The sequence below is a fragment of the Argopecten irradians genome, chromosome 6 (assembly GCF_041381155.1).
Source record: "Argopecten irradians isolate NY chromosome 6, Ai_NY, whole genome shotgun sequence".
NCBI lineage: Eukaryota > Metazoa > Mollusca > Bivalvia > Pectinida > Pectinidae > Argopecten > Argopecten irradians.
Window position 1 is genome coordinate 34655711 of NC_091139.1, and position 21404 is coordinate 34677114.

At 35.4% G+C, this 21404-nt stretch overlaps 1 protein-coding gene across 1 annotated transcript; it reads left to right on the forward strand.

Annotated features, from left to right (window-relative positions):
- Nucleotides 1-94: 94 nt before the first annotated feature.
- LOC138326347 (amiloride-sensitive sodium channel subunit alpha-like) lies at nucleotides 95-20777 on the forward strand. Its single transcript, XM_069272466.1, has 13 exons — nucleotides 95-231; nucleotides 6301-6657; nucleotides 7520-7722; nucleotides 8483-8563; nucleotides 9251-9342; nucleotides 9604-9767; nucleotides 10652-10741; nucleotides 11239-11359; nucleotides 11574-11649; nucleotides 16527-16584; nucleotides 18101-18186; nucleotides 18962-19037; nucleotides 20136-20777. Exons 1-12 carry the CDS (start codon nucleotides 172-174, stop codon nucleotides 18981-18983), a joined length of 1410 nt encoding a protein of 469 aa, XP_069128567.1. The 5' UTR covers nucleotides 95-171; the 3' UTR covers nucleotides 18984-19037; nucleotides 20136-20777.
- The last annotated feature ends 627 nt before the right edge of the window (nucleotides 20778-21404 follow it).

Genomic DNA, 21404 nt, shown 5'->3' on the forward strand with positions numbered 1-21404 from the left:
GGCTCTAATTGGTTGATGGGGACCGTGATTTGTGTTCAGGACAATGAGTGACGGTAGTTTTAGGCGTGAATAGGTCTACCGTAAAACGATCCACCACTGATATCGCTCAAGACAGCTAGATATCAATACAAAGCAAGCTAACCGTAGATCTGAGAAAGTAGCTACAAAGATATGGACACGTTTAGATTGCCTGCGACTAGTACCCGGCCACTATATCGATATACGTGTAAGGTGAGTAATACGTAAAGTGTAGAGGCTGCTGCCATTATAGATAATTGAGAATGTTAGTGTTATTCATGTTTTAAAGCCACTATTAAGAAGAAAACGAAAAAAAACCACTCGGAAGAGACGTACATGTTGTACAATTCATGAATATGAATAGTAACTGATATATTCAAACATTGAAGTCACTATTTTTTAATTTCATCGGGGTATGGAAGAAATTTTGTTTGTAAATTGTGTGAATCCGCGTAGCGGATTCTCACAAAAGTTTGCAAACAAAATTTATTTCATAACCCGATGAAATAAAAAAAAATTGTGACTTCAAAGCTTATGATTAATTTCCCAGGCTACTGTATAAAATGAAATACGTTTACACGTACGATTCCATTGATTTTTTCCAAGGGATTATTTTTTTTTCAAAATCAATACGCAACGTCAATGTTTCTATTATAACGTCACGATAACGTCGGGATTTCCGCGCACTTCTCGGATTTTTTTTCATCGTGGAATGAAAAAAATGAATATGCCAATCAGAAAGACAGTAACAAAGAGAAAATTAATTAGATGTATCTGGATAGTAACTGGTATATGTATATGAATAGTAAGTGATATATGTATATGAATAGTACCTGGTATATGAATAGTAACTGATATATGTATATAATAGTAACTGATATTGGAATGTAATAATATTGTTACACAACACGTTAGGGTGGCCGACGTATCACCACAATTCTTCCACCTCTGGGTCGCGAGTTCGAATCCCATGTGTGACAGTCGCCAGCTACTGACCGCTGATCGGCGGTTTTTCTGCGGGTACCCCTTTTTCCTCCACCATTAAACCTTGTACGACCTTACATGCCGGTTTATACATGTTAATATTGCTGTGTTCCCTAACCCATGGAATATATAAGCATATTAATACACACTTGCATCAGATTTATCTGTTAAGTACATGGTCACCGATGACCGACCCAGTCCAATCCCACCACAAAGATATTTTATAAGCATTCATGGACATTTATATTTGGGTTTAAAGGAGTCCTTATACATTATTATTTACTATAGATTTTACTCTATACCTGTACCTCAAACTGTCAATAAATTCCTTTGAATTATATTTGGATTGGACTGAAATTATTGTCAATTTTAAACTCTATGCGATATATTTGCAGAATGATTTGGATAGGCAATGATATTTAACAGATAAGCTATCCTACTTTTCAGTTGCATCTGTACTGTGGCAAATACATTCTAACAACAAAGTGCCATGATTCACTATTGTAGAAGCAGTTTACGTACTATATATGTTAATTGGCCTTCGACATATTTGAGTTCTGAGACACTTAGCCTGTTGTTTGGTTACCCTATTTAGTTATCGTACAAACAATTTTCTCACCTATCCGAGTCATAATATCACACAATATCTAAAAATACATGACCATTCACAGGCTTTTGGCTCTATATGTGTAGGTACACTAATAAAACGAAACAAATATATATAACTAAATCGGCCATATAGCATTACCCCATTTTCAGCCAAAGTATGCTTATTAAACTATATAAGATATGGTATAGGGAATTCTCTCAATCGACTGACAGATACTTTATCTTTAATTTGGTATATGATACAACATATATCATTCTGTATACATGTCACTACGGATCTTGAAACATCGGAAAATAGCCAGATTCCAACACCAGGAATGACAATTGAACCCAAAATCGCAGGAACCCATCTTTGAATTAGCACTGTATACTATCAACCATCTTTCTTCATTGCATTACTTTTTAGGTCACCTGAGACGAAGTCTCAAGTGACCTATTCTAATCTCCTTTTGTCCGTCGTCGTGCGTCGTCCGTCGTATGTCCGTAAACAATTTTCATTTTCGACTTCTTCTCAAAAACCGGTCCCCAACCTCCTGGGGGCTGTGGGATGGGCCAAATGGGGTAAAATTGACTATAATTTCAAAAATTTTCTTCTCCACTCACAGATTTGATGGAATCAAATACTCTTCATAGATAGAAAGGTCTAAAGGTCTTTTACAAAAATTGTGAATTATATGACCCTGGGGTCTCAGGTTTCCCCTTGGGGAGGGGGTTAAGTTTACTATAGTTTATATAGAGAAAACACATTTTTGAGCATTATTTGGTCATTTGAAAAAGGAAATGAGTCAAATGTTGTCAGAATTATCCCTATGAAATGGCTTTTGAACCCTGTTAACAAATTTCCCATGCTTGACTCCCAGGGGCCTTAGGGGTGGGGCCAAATGGGGTCCAATAATCTAAAACTTCAAAAATCTTCTTCTGAAATTCTGGAACTGATATAATCAAATACTCTTCATAGATGGAAAGGTCTTAAGGTCCTTTACAAAAATTGTGAATTATATGACCCTGGGGTCTCATGTTTCCCCCTGGGGAGGGGGTCAAGTTTACTATAGTTTATATAGGAAAAATACATTTATTAATGTTACTTGCTTACTTTTCATAGGAAATTAGTCAAACTGGGTTAGAATTATTAGCCTGAGATAGCATTTTATCGTCATATCAATATTGGTCCTGGCCGACTCCCAGGGGCCTTTGGGGCGGGGCCAAAAAAGATGAAATAGGCTAAAACTTCAAAAATCTTCTACTGTATTCACAGATATGATGGAACCAAATACTCTTCATAGATTAAAAAGTGAAAGTGAAAAGTGAAAATCACTGACACTGACTGACTTCTAGTTTGGTTTTGTTGTTTAACGTTGGCAAAGCGAATTGGAATTTTAAGCATAAGGTTTGGTAACATAATACACTAACTATCAAAATGAAAAACAAAAAATAAATATTCTAATTTGAACCAATTTTGCAATGCTCTTTCTGTAGCAGCACTCAGGTGACCGTCAAGGCCTCTTGGGCCTCTTGTTTTATATTTTTCCCTGTCTTATACTTAGTTATACATATTAATCAAAGAAGGGCTGAAGTTGGTTGCGAGTTCCTAGTTCCTAGTTCCGTTTAATAAACGGAAATAGGAACCAGACCCGAGTTCCGTTTAACTTAAACGGAACTAGGAACCAGACCCGAGTTCCGTTTAAGCTTATACGGAACTAGGAACCAGACCCGAGTTCCGTTTAACAAACATACTGGCCAACGAGCGGAGTTCCGTTTATTAGGATTCCTATCTCTAACTGCATGTTCAATTACCTATTATATACAGGAATCGAACTTAGAGCTTCCATGAATAATAATGCACAGAATTAATCTCATTAACACAAATTCCCTTAAACGGATCTGACACCTAGACTCCAGTTCCGTTTAACATAAACGGAACTAGGAACCAGACCCGAGTTCCGTTTAAGCTTATACGGAACTAGGAACCAGACCCGAGTTCCGTTTAACAAACATACTGGCCAACGAGCGGAGTTCCGTTTATTAGGATTTCTACCTCTTATAAGATAATAAATTACATATGTTATTAAGGAATCTAGCTCTGAGCTTCAGGAACGATACAACTTATATAATTTATCTCTATAACACAGATTTCCTTAAACGGATTTGATACCTAGACCTCAGTTCCGTATAAGCTTAAAGCGGAACTCGGCTGGTTCCTAGTTCCGTTTAAGTTAAACGGAACTGAGGTCTAGGTATCAGATCCGTTTAAGGAAATCTGTGTTATAGATATTAATTCTGTGCTGTTTTATGATGTAAGCTTTAAGTTCGATTCCCGTATATGATATGTAATTGAACATGCAATTAGAGGTAGAAATCCTAATAAACGGAACTCCGGCTCGTTGACCAGTATTTTTGTTAAACGGAACTCAGGTCTGGTTCCTAGTTCCGTATAAGCTTAAACGAAACTCGGGTCTGGTTCCTAGTTCCGTTTATGTTAAACGGAACTGGAGTCTAGGTGTCAGATCCGTTTAAGGAAATTTGTGTTAATGAGATATTAATTCTGTGCTGTATTATTCATGGAAGCTCTAAGTTCGATTCCTGTATATAATAGGTAATTGAACATGCAGTTAGAGATAGGAATCCTAATAAACGGAACTCCGCTCGTTGGCCAGTATGTTTGTTAAACGGAACTCGGGTCTGGTTCCTAGTTCCGTATAAGCTTAAACGGAACTCGGGTCTGGTTCCTAGTTCCGTTTAAGTTAAACGGAACTCAGGTCTGGTTCCTAGTTCCGTTTAAGTTAAACGGAACTCGGGTCTGGTTCCTATTTCCGTTTATTAAACGGAACTAGGAACTAGGAACTCGCAACCAACTTCAGCCCTCCTTAATCAAAATGAATGATAATTGATTAAACCGGAGCACATGCCTAGCCTGTTGTCTAATCCATTTGTTGATAACTGTTTTCTTTGTTGAATTGAATATAGTCGATAATATGTTTATTGACAATAAAATATTTTGAAATGAAAAAAACCCTATCTATTATGCTCCAAAGAATCACACCCAATTAATACCATCCAGGTGATTATGAATTCATTGATAGTAAAATTTTATAGACGTTCGTTTTATTTGTAAACAGCACGAACCACGGCAGTGGTATGTCTCTCTGTGAAGTAACCTATTAAGTTTGAAGATGTTTACAAAGGAACGCGGTATTTACTGAGCATCACTAAAGTTAAATTTATTATTTAAACCATAATCACAACAAATAAATCTTGTATCTTGTGGTAGCAAATATGAATCTCGTCACTATCTCATCACTATATACAGTGCATTGCGGAAAACGGGAAATATGTTAACGGCCAATTTTAAATACATTAATTACTTAAATGCACTTAACAATGAAATGATATGTTTTATTCCACTACTTTATTGAAAACCCAGCTGTAATTGCGTACTAATCGTGTTAAGTGTCCTTGCCATATCGTAACTTTTAAACAATCTAAAATGCAATCTCACTGGAAAACACTCAAGAAACCGACCAAAACACCAAACCTGTCATATATACCTACAACGGGCAAAGTAGTCGTTCCACTCAGTATAAAATGAACGTTACACAGGAACAGAAACTATCGATATATGAGGATTGAGGACATTTGACTTACGTGCTGGTTATGTAACACTTGAGAAATCACTATGACTAGATAGAGTCAAAACGTATCTACCATTTATTTTCTTAACGCCCTGTTTGAAAAAAGCCTCTTGCTAACTTAATATCTTAACCAGTGAATTCTGGTGAACAAATTATATATTTATGTTTCTATAATATTCATGCTTAAATACCTTAAAGGGACATGAACCTTAAATAAATTGTTCTGTATGCTTAGATGTGGTTTTCAGATGTTTATTGAATATTTTATTACAATGATTGGTTATTATTGATGGTTAAACGTGGGGAATACCTACCTCAAAAAAGATAAGAATAGACCGTCATATTCTATTTTTGGAACACAAAACGAAAGCTGGCCGAAAGCGACGTTATAATGAACAACAAGCTTGCTGACATGACAAGGAATATTTGTTTTCCACATTTTAAGGTTATTGTCTAATTTACGAGGGTTGACAAATGAAGTTTAAGCCATATTTGTTATAAAACAATTTGTATTTAGCGTAAGAATTATAAGTCAAAAGTCAAACGAGACTTTTCATTCGACAGGGCATCGGGAAGGGAGGTTCCTGACTTATTGCACATATGTACATCACGCAAGTATAAAGTGGGGAGTTGCTCCCGTCTCTTGCATTTCAGCCATCCATTTATATTTACTTACTTTCCAAATCGCGCACGTAACTGACTCTTGACGTACACTGTTTTCTATCAGAATTCGTTTGTGTTCGCTTCACCCACGGTTTTACCCACGATTTTGTTTACATTTGTGCAGTGCATTGTGGGAGGTCACTAAAGTTCAACACTACTATACTTTCGTTACAAAATTCGACCGGGCCGGTTCAAAATACAGAAATATGGAATTTTCACTATGATTATTTTATTTGACACATTTGCACAATAACTGATATATATTACTTAGTAAGGTATCTGACACGTCTTAAATATGTATTTTACTCAAATTTACATGGTTTATTTAGGTTCATGTCCCTTTAACCAATAAATTCTGATAAACTAATTACGTGTGTATGTTTCTATAACATTCAAGGGGGAGGAGAAGGAGGATGAAAAGAAACCAAAGACGCTGAAGAAGGTGTTATGGCGCTTTGCCGAGAATACTTCAATATCTGGTCTGCCGCATCTCTATAATGCCAAAAGGACAGTAGGCAAAATGTTCTGGGGATTCCTGGTGATAGCAGGCTTCCTGTCCATGTTTGTACATCTGTACTTCCTGTTCTCTGAGTTCCTGTCGTGGCCTAAGAAGACCACGATTTCTCTAGGATTCAGCAACCTACAGCTCCCGGCCATCACACTTTGTAACGTCAACGCCATACGTAGGTCCAGATTAGGCTACGCAGCTGATAAACTCGTGGCGTTTACCAATAAAATAGACCCTACCAATTTGGTAAGTGAAGCACTTTAATGAACACAAAAGTAATCGTGTAAAAACTTGTTTTATTGTAAAGTAAACAAACACCATGTATTTACCAAGGAATGGCCGCTTTCTGGCAGTTCTCACCAAAACCGAAACTTTGCCTGGTTATTGCTGTCAACTGGAATACAATACCATAATACCAAACAAAGTGTCTTTTCCAATAAAAGAATATGCTTGTTTCAAGCAAACAAGAACTATATATTTATAACTATACCTGGTTAATGTTGCTGAAGTCTATACCCTGTTGCCAAAGCTATATCTCTTTTCTTCATAAATCATTTGTAGTTGTCGTTGTAAATGTTGTTAATGCGTGTTGCTTTTATTTCCAAATAGCTAAAGCGTTAATTATTATTACTATTCGTATTCCAACTACCGATGTTCTCTCTGGTTTAGGTGTATCCGTGTTGATACATCTGTGTCCCAGTAACAAAAGATTGAATTATTATTGCTATTTGTGTTGTATTCTAACAATAAATATTCTCCATTTTTGGGACCCAATAGCCAAAGATTGAATCATATATTATTGCTGTTTGTGTTGTATTCTAATAACAAATGATCTCCTTTGTTGGGACCCAGTAGCCAAAAATTGAATTATTATTGCTATTTGTGCTGTATGCTAAATACAAATGTCCTTTCTTCTTTACATTTATAGCTGTATCCGTGTTGTTATATTTGTGTCCGAATATGTACATAGGTTGAATTATGATTGCTATATTGGTGCTCTATTCTAATTTCGAATGTCATCTCTAGGTTATTTGTATCCATGAGTTATATTTGTGCCCCAATAGTTAAAACATGATTGTTCTTGTTGTTTGTGCTGTGCTTACCACAGGTTAGTGATCCACACCCTGACGATGTTGACCTGGAGTATTACGACTACGACTACGGCGTGGAGTCGTCGGGGGACGGTGAATATGACTACTACAATTATGTCGACTACAATGACTTAACTGCAAAGGAACATGGCTTCTTTGAGAGGGATAAAATATCAGAAATATCCACAAATTTTCGTGGTTTATACATGAATGAATCCAGGTAAAAGGTTAAACTAAACTGTACAAACTGTACAAATATCTCTTCTTCACCAATTTTTGGCCTCTTGGCAATCGTATATAAATATAAAAAAAAAATCACACGTGATCTAGACTTAAAGTGAATAGTCGGGCAAAGAAAACCAGTCTAAATGCCTTCATTGACCTTCCAAAAGTTCTCACATATTAATACGACGGCCAAGTTCTGCTTAGTTTCCCAGTTCTGACCATTAAAGTAAAGAAAAGTTGAAAGCATTGAAAGCGAGGCTGCGTGGAAATGTAACCACGGACATAGCGAGCCGGGAGGACGTTTTAGAATTTTCATACTTTAAATCAATTTCTTCGCACGCAGATTTTGACGAGAGATTTTATTTTTCCATTTCATAAGAAATTATACTGGATACACTCACACCATTTTTACCGACTTTAGCCATCCTTGCCCGACTGTTCACTTTACGTTTTGCGCAAAAGTGTAATTCAGGTACTATGAAGTTTAAATATATTCACATTTCATTTTCTTATCTCCAATGAAAAGCATATAATTACTGCAACTTCCTGAAGGACATGAAAACAAAATAACAAATTATCTGTCTCCAAGCAGCATGTTCTTTATTAGCCCGTCTGTTTCTATTCAAATACAAAAATGGGTAGAAAAATGTAACCCATGCTACTATATATACGATAAGATAGATAAGTAACATTATTACAGATACACGAACAAGTACTAACATTCAAAATAAACAAAGATGATGTTTTAATTGCAGAACTAACCGCGTAATAATGGGACATGACTTTAACAAGACTCTCAACAACTGTGCCTTTAACGGCTTCAAGTGTTACGCCGAGTAAGTACTACAAGAATAAACATTTTTATGTTTTGAATTCCGTTAAAGCTTTTTGTAGTGACGGAGTTGATACTTCCAAAACATTAACAGGTTTGGTCCTAAGCATCAACGATAAATTCAGAAAGTAAAACGGGTCGATTCTGAATGAAGTACAACCGTTAGGGTTACTGCTATCTTGACATTAGGGTGAAATTGGGAGTATTATAAGTCTTAATCTGAAATATCTAAATAATTTGCTCGAAGGCGTATGATCCTTAACCTGTTATATAAGTATTTTTTGTTATACAAGTTTTTTCATAAATCAGATGTACGGCAAAATTATAAAAAAATGGTGATTTGTGATTTTCATGGTTTGCATAATGACAGCTTTCGACCCTTTAATAGACAACGGTGTAGTTAATACAGCTTTGCAATATACTATTTGACACATACGCATTGTTTAACAACCATTTGTAGCATATTTAGATGCATGCATTTGGCAATAGTAAAACAATATACAACTACTGCAATGAACGGACATTTAACTAAAGAAAAGCAAAGCAAAACACACAGAAATTAAACGTGTATTCCCCCTTTTAACTTTCCTCAATGTTGTTTGGACGTGTGCAAGAGAAAATCTAAGCTTGGTATTTTTTTGCAGCGTGCTGTCGTCATGGATTATAATGTGATAGTTTTTATTGCTTTCAGAAATTTTACGTTGTACCAAACTCCGAAATACGGAAACTGTTATACATTGGATTTAAACAGTTTTGTGGTGAGGAAACCAGGGCCTAGTGCAGGTAAACAATTATAAGGTTCTCGGTATACATTGTATTACATCTGTGTTATCTTTTTCCTTTTTTTCAGATCTTGCATATATTCTTTGAAAAAAGTAAACTTTTAGTCCCCTCTGAGATAAAGACTTCCAAAGAGATTTCAACCACCAGTTCACTCCATTTCAATTTTTGGCAATACTGATCATGATATATCTATATAAGTTATATAAGTAAACTACGACCTACTAAGGTCAGAATATCCCTGAATATTTTTCATGTTATCAGGATTATATCTGACGTTGTACTTGGAGACTTTTGAGTATATACCCGGAGTAACAGATGGCTATGGTATACGGGTAAATATACACGCTCCTAACACAGTACCATTCCCGGAGGAAACAGGGTCCTTTCTCCCTGGTGGCCAAGAGAGCAGCATTGCTCTTAAACAGGTAAATGCATTATGTAATCCAAATACTAGTGTTTTCTGGATATAGATATGTGTTCATTACCGTGTTGCATTTGAAAATATTCAATTATGCTTGTTAAGAGCATTTTCACTGGGTTTAAATATCATTTTATCAGCCAATAAAGGATAAAATGACGTCGCCGTTAGCAACGTCGTTTCTTATTGCCTGAGATGACCGCGTAATGATTTCATAGACAAAAAAATCCCAAATTGAATATTGAAGATGTTATCTTCAGTAAATTGAATTACATGTATGAGGATTAATTTGAGTAGACTTTTTCATATTATTGAAATATAACACAAAAATCTGAGTGTACTAAAGTTCACTGAGATTTTTGTATTATATCTCCAGAACATAACAAAAATCTATTCAAGTTAATCCTTGAATAGGCACCGCTATTACTGTAAACAACTTCATTTTCGTAAGAAACAATTTTTTATGGAATATCGCGAGGGAGTTTGAAAGGGAATTTAAGTGTTTCTCAAATAACTTTATAAAACATATAAACATACGATTGTCAGTAAAAATACTTGATCGCGAATTGATGTATCCGCAATTATATTAAAAGCAACAAAGAAACGTAATATTATGAATAAAATGGCTTACAGATTATTCATATCTGCATACATATAAAACTGTGTGAAACTATTCGGTATCAATACAGTGCTTAAATCTGGCTTCCATTTGCCAACATTGATGAATTCTTGCAATCACTACAATAGCTATATATAAACAATATAAAGAAATAAGGAATTCACACAATCATATGTTAGCACAGTATTTCTAGAGTACTGTTAAAATGTGTTGCTTACAGTGTATCTATTATATTGGCTTTACACTGCGTTTATTTGTTTGTTTCATGGAAGACAAAGATCTCTCGGATCGGCTACCCTTACGGAACTTGTGCACCTGATGATGAATTCATAGCTTTATACAATCGTACATATAACAGACAGGTATTACGTCAATGTAGACCCGGGGTTTTATAGACATTTTTTTAAAGAGTCCATAGAGTATTTGGTATAATATGATTGCTACCAATCCATTTAAAATGCAATAGAATAAATATAAAATTATATATGATATCCTTTACTTATATTGCATCTTTTGTAATTTTTAACTAAGTATCTTATATTCTAAATGCTAATCACATGACAAACTTATGAGTACTGGGAAATGAAATGAACTGTTGAAATGATTGCAAATAATGTAGTTCCAATTATAAGGTTTTTCGTTATGCACCTAAACACGTCATTTTCTTACCCTCGGTTAATTTTTCCCATCCCAAATGTGGGCGAAGGGATAGATGACCTTTATAACTATGACTCATCGCTATCAGATTGGAGAACCTATTAAAAAGACATATGACTAGTAGGTAATATTCCGCGACTGTCACGTGTTAAGATGATCATGACAACTTTCACTTGCGTTTATCCCTAATTGATCTTTTCAGTCGTGCCTGTACCTGTGTAAAACCACTCTGACGCTCCAGCATTGTGGCTGCTTCGACCCATTGAACGCGGAGGTACTTATAAGTACCTCAAGTTCTAAGAAGGAATGTGCCTCGCAAGCAGGTAACAATTAAAACACAAACATCAAATTCATTTTTAATGCTTGATATTTATATTATATATAGTATTTTTAATATTTATATGTATACGTCTAAACGGGAATTTCAGCGCATTTCGCGCGGCAAGTGCTAAATCACGGTGACAGGTATAGTCTAATTTAGTTTCTCGACAAACGGAAAATAACGCAGTAAACGCACTACTGAATTTTTATTTGCAGAATTAAAATGTATGATAAAAATCGCTATACAGCTCAGTAAAAAGACCATCTCCTGTGACTGCCCGGATCCTTGCTCGTAAGTATATCGTACTGTACATCACTTTGATTACATAAGGTTTTATTTCAGACATTTTCGCGAGGACAAAATCTCGCTAACGAGATCTAATTGTACCAAGGATAAAAAAAAGCGCCACAAGAGCGCTTAAACTCGAATGGGACTCATTCATGATACCCGAAAAGGTTTTGTTCGGGACTAGTATCCCCAGTGGTGATACCCGATAACGTTTTGTTCGGGACTAGTATCCCCAGTGGTGATACCCGATAACGTTTTGTTCGGGACTAGTATCCCCAGTGGTGATACCCGATAACGTTTTGTTCGGGACTAGTATCCCCAGTGGTGATACCCGATAACGTTTTGTTCGGGACTAGTATCCCCAGTGATGATACCCGATAACGTTTTGTTCGGGACTAGTATCCCCAGTGGTGATACCCGATAACGTTTTGTTCGGGACTAGTATCCCCAGTGGTGATACCCGATAACGTTTTGTTCGGGACTAGTATCCCCAGTGGTGATACCCGATAACGTTTTGTTCGGGACTAGTATCCCCAGTGGTGATACCCGATAACGTTTTGTTCGGGACTAGTATCCCCAGTGGTGATACCCGATAACGTTTTGTTCGGGACTAGTATCCCCAGTGGTGATACCCGATAACGTTTTGTTCGGGACTAGTATCCCCAGTGGTGATACCAGATAACGTTTTGTTCGGGACTGGTATCCCCAGTGGTGATACCCGATAACGTTTTGTTCGGGACTAGTATCCCCAGTGGTGATACCCGATAACGTTTTGTTCGGGACTAGTATCCCCAGTGGTGATACCCGATAACGTTTTGTTCGGGACTAGTATCCCCAGTGGTGATACCCGATAACGTTTTGTTCGGGACTGGTATCCCCAGTGGTGATACCCGATAACGTTTTATCCCCAGTGGTGATACCCGATAACGTTTTGTTCGGGACTACTTTCCCCAGTGGTGATACTATCCCCAGTGGTGATACCATTGTGTACCGTCATTACGTCACCAATAGAAACAATAGTCTTGCACCAGGTGTCACGTGGTAGGTAAATAAGTCCCATCCACATGTTTCTCAAATACATATGTAAATCATCTATATATATGATTTCACGATTATCAAGAAAATACCATGTTCGGGATTCATGAATTTGCGAATATGTCGAAATATGTGTTTATGTGAAACTAAAACTGGGCACAGTAGATATTTGTTGGCTATTGGCTTTCTTTTGAAAGTATGCATTTATGTGTAAGTAATACAAATTTAATCATACAAAAATTTAAAATGAACTATAAAATGTATATTTATGAATATATGATTTTTTTCTCTGGTATATTATAGTACCAGATGAAATTTATTCTTGCATAATTGGCATTTTATAACATTAGGTCACTGTGACCTATTTTTGACAGTAAAGTAACATTTTCCATTCGCCTGAGTACCTGTAAACACAAAAAATGCATATCGGTTATGGCCAACTGAGGGCCCAAATTGAAACTCCTCCTTTCAAGTTTTAGTGTACTGATGAGATTTTTTAACCGAGAAGGTTTTATCATTCTGTATACATTTTGCTGTTCTATGTAAGACTGTTCGTTGGTTGGTTGACTGATTTGGCTTTACTCCATATTAACAGCTAAGGCCATTAAAGGATGACCTGTACTGTATGTAATGCATTGCCTGTGTGGATGTCTATGTTTTAGAAGGCTGTGTATATTATTGTTGTGTATTTGTGTGATAGTGGAATTATTGACCGTTTTATAGTGCTATCTGCATGAAACATATGTTATACATAGATACATAGACTTATTCTGACTATGTACAGGATTTTTTTATAATCCTATAATAGTCAGCTCTTAGACATTTACGGATTTATTTTTTCAGTGTATAAATACTTTTGTGGCTGATTTTTCCAATTGAATCGAGTTCATATTCAAATTGCTTAACTGTCCTAGACTGAACAACGTTTGATGGGAGATTGTTCCAAGTATTCACGACTCTCTGGGTAAACGAGTGTTTTCTCACGCACAGCCTTGAATGTTCTTTTTACACTTTCCAATCATGTCCGCGGGTACTTGATCCCTGGTTGATTGAAAACAAATCTGCGACTTTTTTATCGTCTTTTCCAGAATTTTTTTTTTACATTTCAATCATATCCCCACGTGACCGCCTGTATGCTAACGTTGGAAGTTGGGGTTTACGCAAACGTTCTGTATATGTAAAAGTTGAGAGACCTGGCACTTGCTTTGTTGCTCAACGTTGAACGTTTTCTATTGTAGTTACATGCTTTTCCAAATACGCACACCACGCTTGAACAGCATATTTAATATGAGGCCTAACTAATGCCGTGTATAAAAGTTTAAAACTGTTCTGGTCCATATTTTCCTTTGTCCTCCGCAACACTCCCATGCTTGAATTTGCTTTGTTGACCTTTTCACATACATGTTTGTCAAAGGTAAGTTTATCATCTATGTTGACACCAATATCCTTCTCCGAGTCAACAAATTTTAAAAATTGAGCATTTTCCTTCAGTCTGTATCCATATTTAGTTGTATTTGAATATCCCAATCCCATCATTTTACATTTGTCTGGGTGTAAGTAGAGTTTCCAAATATCTGACCATTGTCTGAATGAATATATATCATGTTGTAATATTTTGCAATCCTCTTCATTTTTTATTGATCTAAATGCTTTCGTATCATCCGCATACAGATAGGTGTCTGTCCCGGTACTTGTTACATCGGGCATATCATTTATATAGAGAACAAAGAGAAGTGGTCCCAACACAGATCCTTGTGGTATCCCGCTTAATACCGGATTCCACTCCGACGTTTTTCCATTCACTACAACTCTTTGTTTTCTTCCAAACAGAAAGGCTTGGATCCAGGTTGAAAACTGACCACCGATGCCATATTTTGCGAGTTTATGTACTAGTCGGCCATGAGGTACTTTTTCGAAAGCCTTCATAAAGTCACAGTATATAATATCCACGCATGCTCCTTTATCCAGAATATCTGTCCATTTATCCATGACATTGATAAGTTGAAGAACCGTGGATCTACTGTCTATAAAACCAAACTGAGCGTTACTAAATAACTTCTTTCTTTTCACGTGACTCATTATTTTATCCCTTATTATTGATTCTAATAATTTACAAACAACACTGGTCAGGCTTACTGGTCTGTAGTTTGAAGCCTTCTTCCGATCTCCTTTCTTAGATATTGCTGTTATATTAGCGCATTTCTAGTCCGCAGGTAATTTTCCAGTGTCGATTGATGTTTGAAATATTAATGATAGAGGATGGCATATAATATCACGTGTCTCTTTAAGAACTCTAGGATGGATCATATCCGGTTCAGGTGATTTTGAAAATTTCAACTTCATTAGCTTCTTCTGCACGACTTCTGGCGAAATATTTAATTGAGTGATCGGTTCCGCATTAATCTTTTCAATATCAGGTAATGATTTATCATTGTCTTGGGTAAACACTATCTGGAAAAAAAATAGCTAGTACATTTGCTTTTTCACCATCTGTTGTAGTGATATCCTCTTTGTTGTTATTTTTGTACAGATTTGAAATATTGGATTTAGTTGTTATCTTAGATTTTGCGTATCTCTAGAACTTTTTATGATTGTCCTTTACTTGTTGTGCTATTTGTTTCTCACGTAATTTTACCGCATTCATTGTGAGTGACGTTACTTGATTCCTTACTTTACAATATTCTGCGTAGACTTCTTGATCACGAGTGGACATATATCTGTTCTATAATCTGGCCTTATATTTGATTTTGGACAATGTCTTTTCATTTAGACAACTTTTGAGGTTACTTAATTTGCGCGATGGTTTTATTTGTTGTACTGGAACTGTGTTCCTGATTGAGTTTTCAAGTATCTCTTTAAATTTTGACCACAGCTGTTCCACATCATCTTTACAATCCAAAAAACTATTTTGCCAGTCTATGTTAAGTTTTCCAGACAGTTTGCCTTTTCATATACATATCGCGTTTTTATATCATTACGGTTTCAACGAATTTGAATTGTTTTGAAGCTTCACCACACCTAGTATTACAGACTGACCAATCAATTCCTGGTTATACACTGTTATACGTGTTTAACATATAGGTTCCAACTAAAGTGACTAAAGCTGGTGTTTTTTCAAAATTTGAAAATTAACTAACTCGAGTTTGATGAACATGCTAAACAACAGTCATGGGTTGGGTAAATTGTTTATCCCATACCTTTAACGTTATAATTATACCGTGGTGACCATTTTCTCCTCTATATTGAATGAAACTTACCACCATACAATATGTAATGATATATTTCCGCCATGAAATATAGCGCCTAAGAAAAGTGACAATATTTTGTTGTTTAATACCTTGAATAAGCAACTACCTGTTATACAGTAAACACAATGCTTTTTAAAAGAAAATGCGCTATGAAAAGTAGTCCGAATTTGAAAGCCAATGGGAATCAATTGAGATATTAATGTTGACAATTCAGAGGCGTCGTAGGTGTTTACACACGTTAACACCAGAGTGTGTAAACATAAATGATAACCTACTGCTATTGAATTTATCACATTTTTTTATTGTAAAACATTCATAGTTGTGTGAGAAATACGATGTATCACATATTGAAAAATATTGAGTATGTCAAAATATCGATATCATTAATTGTGTAGTTTTGAGTCATAAATGGTTCATTTGGTTAACAAAATGGATTCGTTTTCTGTTCTTCCCATATGAAATTTATAATGAAATCACGGTATTCGTCATGAACGACATACAATTTGCATAATGATAACATATAAGTTAAGTAGCAAATTAAATATTCATACATTTATTATATTGTTGATACATTTTGAAGATGACTTTTGTTTACAGAGAGAACTCGTATTCACAACACCAGACGTCTCGACAATGGCCCACGAATGAGTATGCTGTAAGTTTTACGATACAGGAGCTTCAATGATAATTAACCCCTTAACATATCCCTATATCCCCGTTAGCATTTCTTAATTGTTATGGATGTATACCTGTATTTTCTCCTGCACAGCCTAACCTTACGATATATGATACAAAGTAGGCCACTGTCATTTATTTATGACGTCATACATACTTATACTCTAATATACTTTGCCATTCTTAGTATTTAACGGAAATTTTAAAATCTTATCTTTAGATCATATCACCGGTTATTTTTGCGGGGATGCTATTTTCTCGCTTTCTTCCGAACAACACTATGATTGCTAACATTGATAAACGAAATATTTAAAAAAAAATGTTGAAACATATATACTCTTATTGCCAATTCGCGAAAATCAGAATCCACTATAATATGATTTTCTCCTCTAGTTAAAATCGCGAAAATTTTGACCTGCGTAAATAACTGGTTACACGGTATCTAAATCAACTTTTTATTCCATTCACCATGTGAATATGAGAAGTATTGGTTGTAATATTTTCTAAGCTTTCATATAGACCAGTGTATATTATACAGGAAATTGAATGTAAATAAGGGTGGTATTTACCCTGTTAGTAAGTGTTGACAAGCTACTGCTGTTAGAGTACTTGCTAACTGATTGTGACCTTCCCTTCACCCTCAAGAGCCTATAGAAACCATTCAACTGTAACCACTAGGAGTAAGTAGAGTAAGTGTTCCCACTGTGAATGACCTACTACTGCTAGTGTGGTGATGATTGACCGTGTTTACTTACAAGTTAAATGTACTATGATGACGGACATATTATCAAAGTATTTTTTAGTTGTTCAACTACATACGATATATCATACTTGAGTATTGTCGGTCATTTCGAAATGGCCTGAACTGTCATTGACTGGCTTGTGAAAGGAGATATTTTTGTTGGAAAATATATATCAAGACACCTGCAATACAATATAAATAGTAACAGTCGTTTCATTAACGGCGTTATCCTTACTTCCATTCCACCACAAACAGTTTTATTAATGTACACATGAAACGGTATCATTCTCCGTTGATGTTACCAAATCAATATGAATCAAAGATAGTCGGAGAAAGTAGTCTGACATCTAGTTCCGGTATATCCGTCGATTATATATATAAAATAAACAAAACTAGTGAAAAGTTTGTAACGGGTGCATAGAAACTTCACCAAATTTAAAAACTGGAATTGACGAACCCAAAGCCATTCAGTTTTTTACATATAGACAAAAATATTATTTATTGACACAAAACGTTCTGGAACGACATCTTTGTAAACCAGTCGATATACATGTAGTTAATGTTAAATATTAGCTAATGATTTCTCTTCTGTTTAATTAAGATTTATCTTCTGTTTAATTCTAGGCAGTTTACATTATGCCTATCCATTTATTGTAGCATGATGTCCACAACAGTATTCTGATCTTAAATTATTATACCCAGTAGTAGTAAACGGTCAAATATTTAAAATAATTTATAAAATTATAATTTCCAGATTCTTCTGAAGAAGTCAGTGTGCGACCGTTTCCCAAACGATGAAGACTGTGAGAAACTGCACAATATGTCAGAAGAAAACCTCAGGTTTGTGAATAAGTGTGTCTACTTCCGTCAGTTATAACGGTAATTTCCGTAGTATATTCGCTTAAAATACAATTAGTTGCATGGTTTGTTGTAATGACATTATACGGAAAAGGTATTGGGTCTAAAAGTAACTTATATCGGGCGTCATTTTAAGCAATGGAACTACCAGATTCTTGGCTGTAGCGGTATAGGTCTTGGTATTGACCTTCATTGTCATTAGACTATGAACAAATTATAATCTATTAATTTTGTGCCTTTGACGGATTTTGGAATTCGATACATATAGTTATATGTAGCTTTTCCGATTCATTGTATTTAACATGTGTGATTTATTGCATTATGTATAATTGCGGTATTTACATGTTATACGCCTTTCTAACCACCAACATTTCTGGCGTATTTTCTTTTACAAACATTCAACATTGAAACTTTCGATTAAGGTTAGTTTGTGGTAAACAAAAAACTACAAAGATTAGTCCGTTGTATGTATACGTATACTAATACGCAGTTGAATACATTATGCAATTACATTTCCTGTTGTTGTTTTTGGTGGGTTTCTTTTTTTTTCTCCAAAAATTTCCTTTCCTCTTGGACTTAAAAAACTGAATTTTGGCGTATTTACAATAAGATTCTTATATTTGAAATAATTGTGGCCTTGAACACCTTTTGAAACTAGAATCTCGAGAAAATACCTCCAGAAACGAACAAACTGTTAAAAGTTTTGTAAAGAATGGCAATACATCAAATAATTATTATTTCTGCATTGTCTTTTCAGAAGAAACTTTTTAAAGCTGTAAGTGTATTATGAAAACCTAAACTTTCAATCGATTGAAGAGGAGCCAGATATCGCAGTAAGTTTAGCATGATCAAATATCGGTATAGTCATACGGTTGAGAGTGTATCTCTTAGGTTTAGTTAGTTTGGTATATGAACATATGTTAACGTTTTATTTGTGTCTTCATTAAGGATCTCGTTGTTTACAAACATTTATCACATAATCCGTCTGATATCCAGTGATTTCGCCCGTGTAATATTTTTGCGTATGTCACTAGTGTAATAAGACCTAGAGCGATTTTCATTGGCTAGATATTCATTGTGACGTCAGACAGAAACAATAAAATGACGTAAGGAAAAATGGCGTGGCGTCAGGATTACGAAGACGGCGGGACAAAATGGCGGCATCTGCTGGATTTTCGGAATATATTTTGACGTGAAATTCATTGTTATGTCGGTATTTGTAGTTAGGTGATAAAAAGTTAAATTTGTCTTCATTTCATATGAGATTTTATGAATCTCGTCTCGAAGTTGTAATTTTTGCTCGCCAAGGCCCAATAAAAACTTCTTAGACTCGTTCCATAAAACCTCATATAAAATGAACACTCATGTAAGATCCTATATATATATATCAAGCATTGACATTAATAAAACTGATCTTTTAGTTTGTGTATTGAATAATGCCTCGCTTATATAGTAATACGAAAGTTTGAATCATTAATGTATGTGATATATACATATAACAAGGCTATAAAGAATGTCAGAATAATTTGTGACTTTGATAACGTTTGGAGAGAAGGGTAACTTGGTCATTGTTATATACCTCATCAGAAGAATAAGTAGATTCCACAGAAGATGTACCATATTGTACCTTCCGCTACAATTTCGGCCTTGTAGTATTGTCATATGCTGAAATAGGCTTTCTCAAATAATCAATGCGTTAGACATTTTTCAATCATTTTGAGTTAATGAAAATGTTGCATTAAGTAGTTCTTGTTTGCTTAATACAACCTTATCTTCCTTGCGGTCAGGTATCGATTATGATGTCATTGTTTTTTATCAGTCATTTTCTCTGAAAAGTATTACGCTCTCCAACAGATAACATCCCAGTCAATTCCTAAATGAACGAGTATTTTTATCTTTTAGAAATTTGTCATGTGCATTTTTTGTTTCAGAATGCCCAGTTTGCCTCTGACTTCGGTGGTGCTATAGGCCTGTGGATTGGTCTATCCGTCCTCAGTATGTTTGAGATTGTGTATTTATGTGGACTGATTGGAGGATATTTCCTCGACAAATTCTCTGGTCGAAAGTCACCAAATGATAAGAAAAGACCGTGTAGAAAGGGACCATACCAGAGTTGGGAGAATTCACTCAGTTTTGATTCGACACCTTGCTCAAGTCCCTATAATGATTATCAATATATGACACCAGCATCTCATGGCAACTTTTCTGAACCATACCCTTACAGTGACTCATCAAAATTTAGCTCGCGTAGACGAGTATTTCGCTACGCGTCGGATGATAGTTTTTACCACAGAAATCCACGCCGATTTTTCGAAGAGAATCACGTGAAACATTTTTCACATCGTAACCAATGATGATATTTACAATTCGGACAATGTAATGATTGTTAATCAATACTACAGAGAGGATTAATTAGTCTTATTGAATTGTTTTGTATAATGCCATATAAATTACGTAGCAGAATCGTAGATGACAAACATTGTGTAATTATGTGCGATTATTCTCTTATAAATAAAAGGTTGATGAACTGTCATAACTGTGCATGGCAGTATTCCAGACTTGAATCTACCAAACTACATACATGTATTTTGGTGTGTATAGACTAATGCACTGGCATGTTCTTACGTATCTTCAGAATTGCTCGTATGTCTTTCAGATCAAGTTTTCCGACTGTGTACTTGGCCTTGATCCCCACTATTTATGACTCTCCTTTGCATTGAAGGCGACGTTATATATCGCATGATAATCAGGACTTATTCACTTACCGCGTGATACGTCTGTGCAGTAATTGTAATTGTTCAACCAGTAGTTATGTAACGTAACTCTCTGTAAGGTTGCCACTGAAATAACATTATTGCGGGGTATCGTCGTTTGGTGTAATTCATCACCAATAGCCCCGTACAAACGTTATCGGGTATGACATGTTCGTGAATTAATCCCATTGTGTCCTCGCTTGGTTCTTGGTTCTTCTAACGTATATCAAATAGGACTTTTTACTGAACAAATTTCCACTAACCATTCATGACCTATGAAGAAACAAAATGGCTCTCTAATATGGCGAATAAGTTTCCTTTCTTTGATGTTTAAACGTCATCCATGCAATAATTTAGAAACCATTAAAGCTATAGGAATATGCAGCTTTTAACATCATCTAATATACAGGCTTATAGAGTTTTAGCAATAAGCACGAGTACGAATCG

Coding starts and splice junctions, on each gene's coding strand:
- LOC138326347 (XM_069272466.1), top strand. CDS start 172: ATGGACACGTTTAGATTGCCTGCGACTAGTACCCGGCCACTATATCGA. Junction 9,343..9,603: donor GAAACCAGGGCCTAGTGCAG/GTAAACAATTAT, acceptor TCATGTTATCAG/GATTATATCTGACGTTGTAC. Junction 18,187..18,961: donor ATGTCAGAAGAAAACCTCAG/GTTTGTGAATAA, acceptor TTGTCTTTTCAG/AAGAAACTTTTTAAAGCTGT.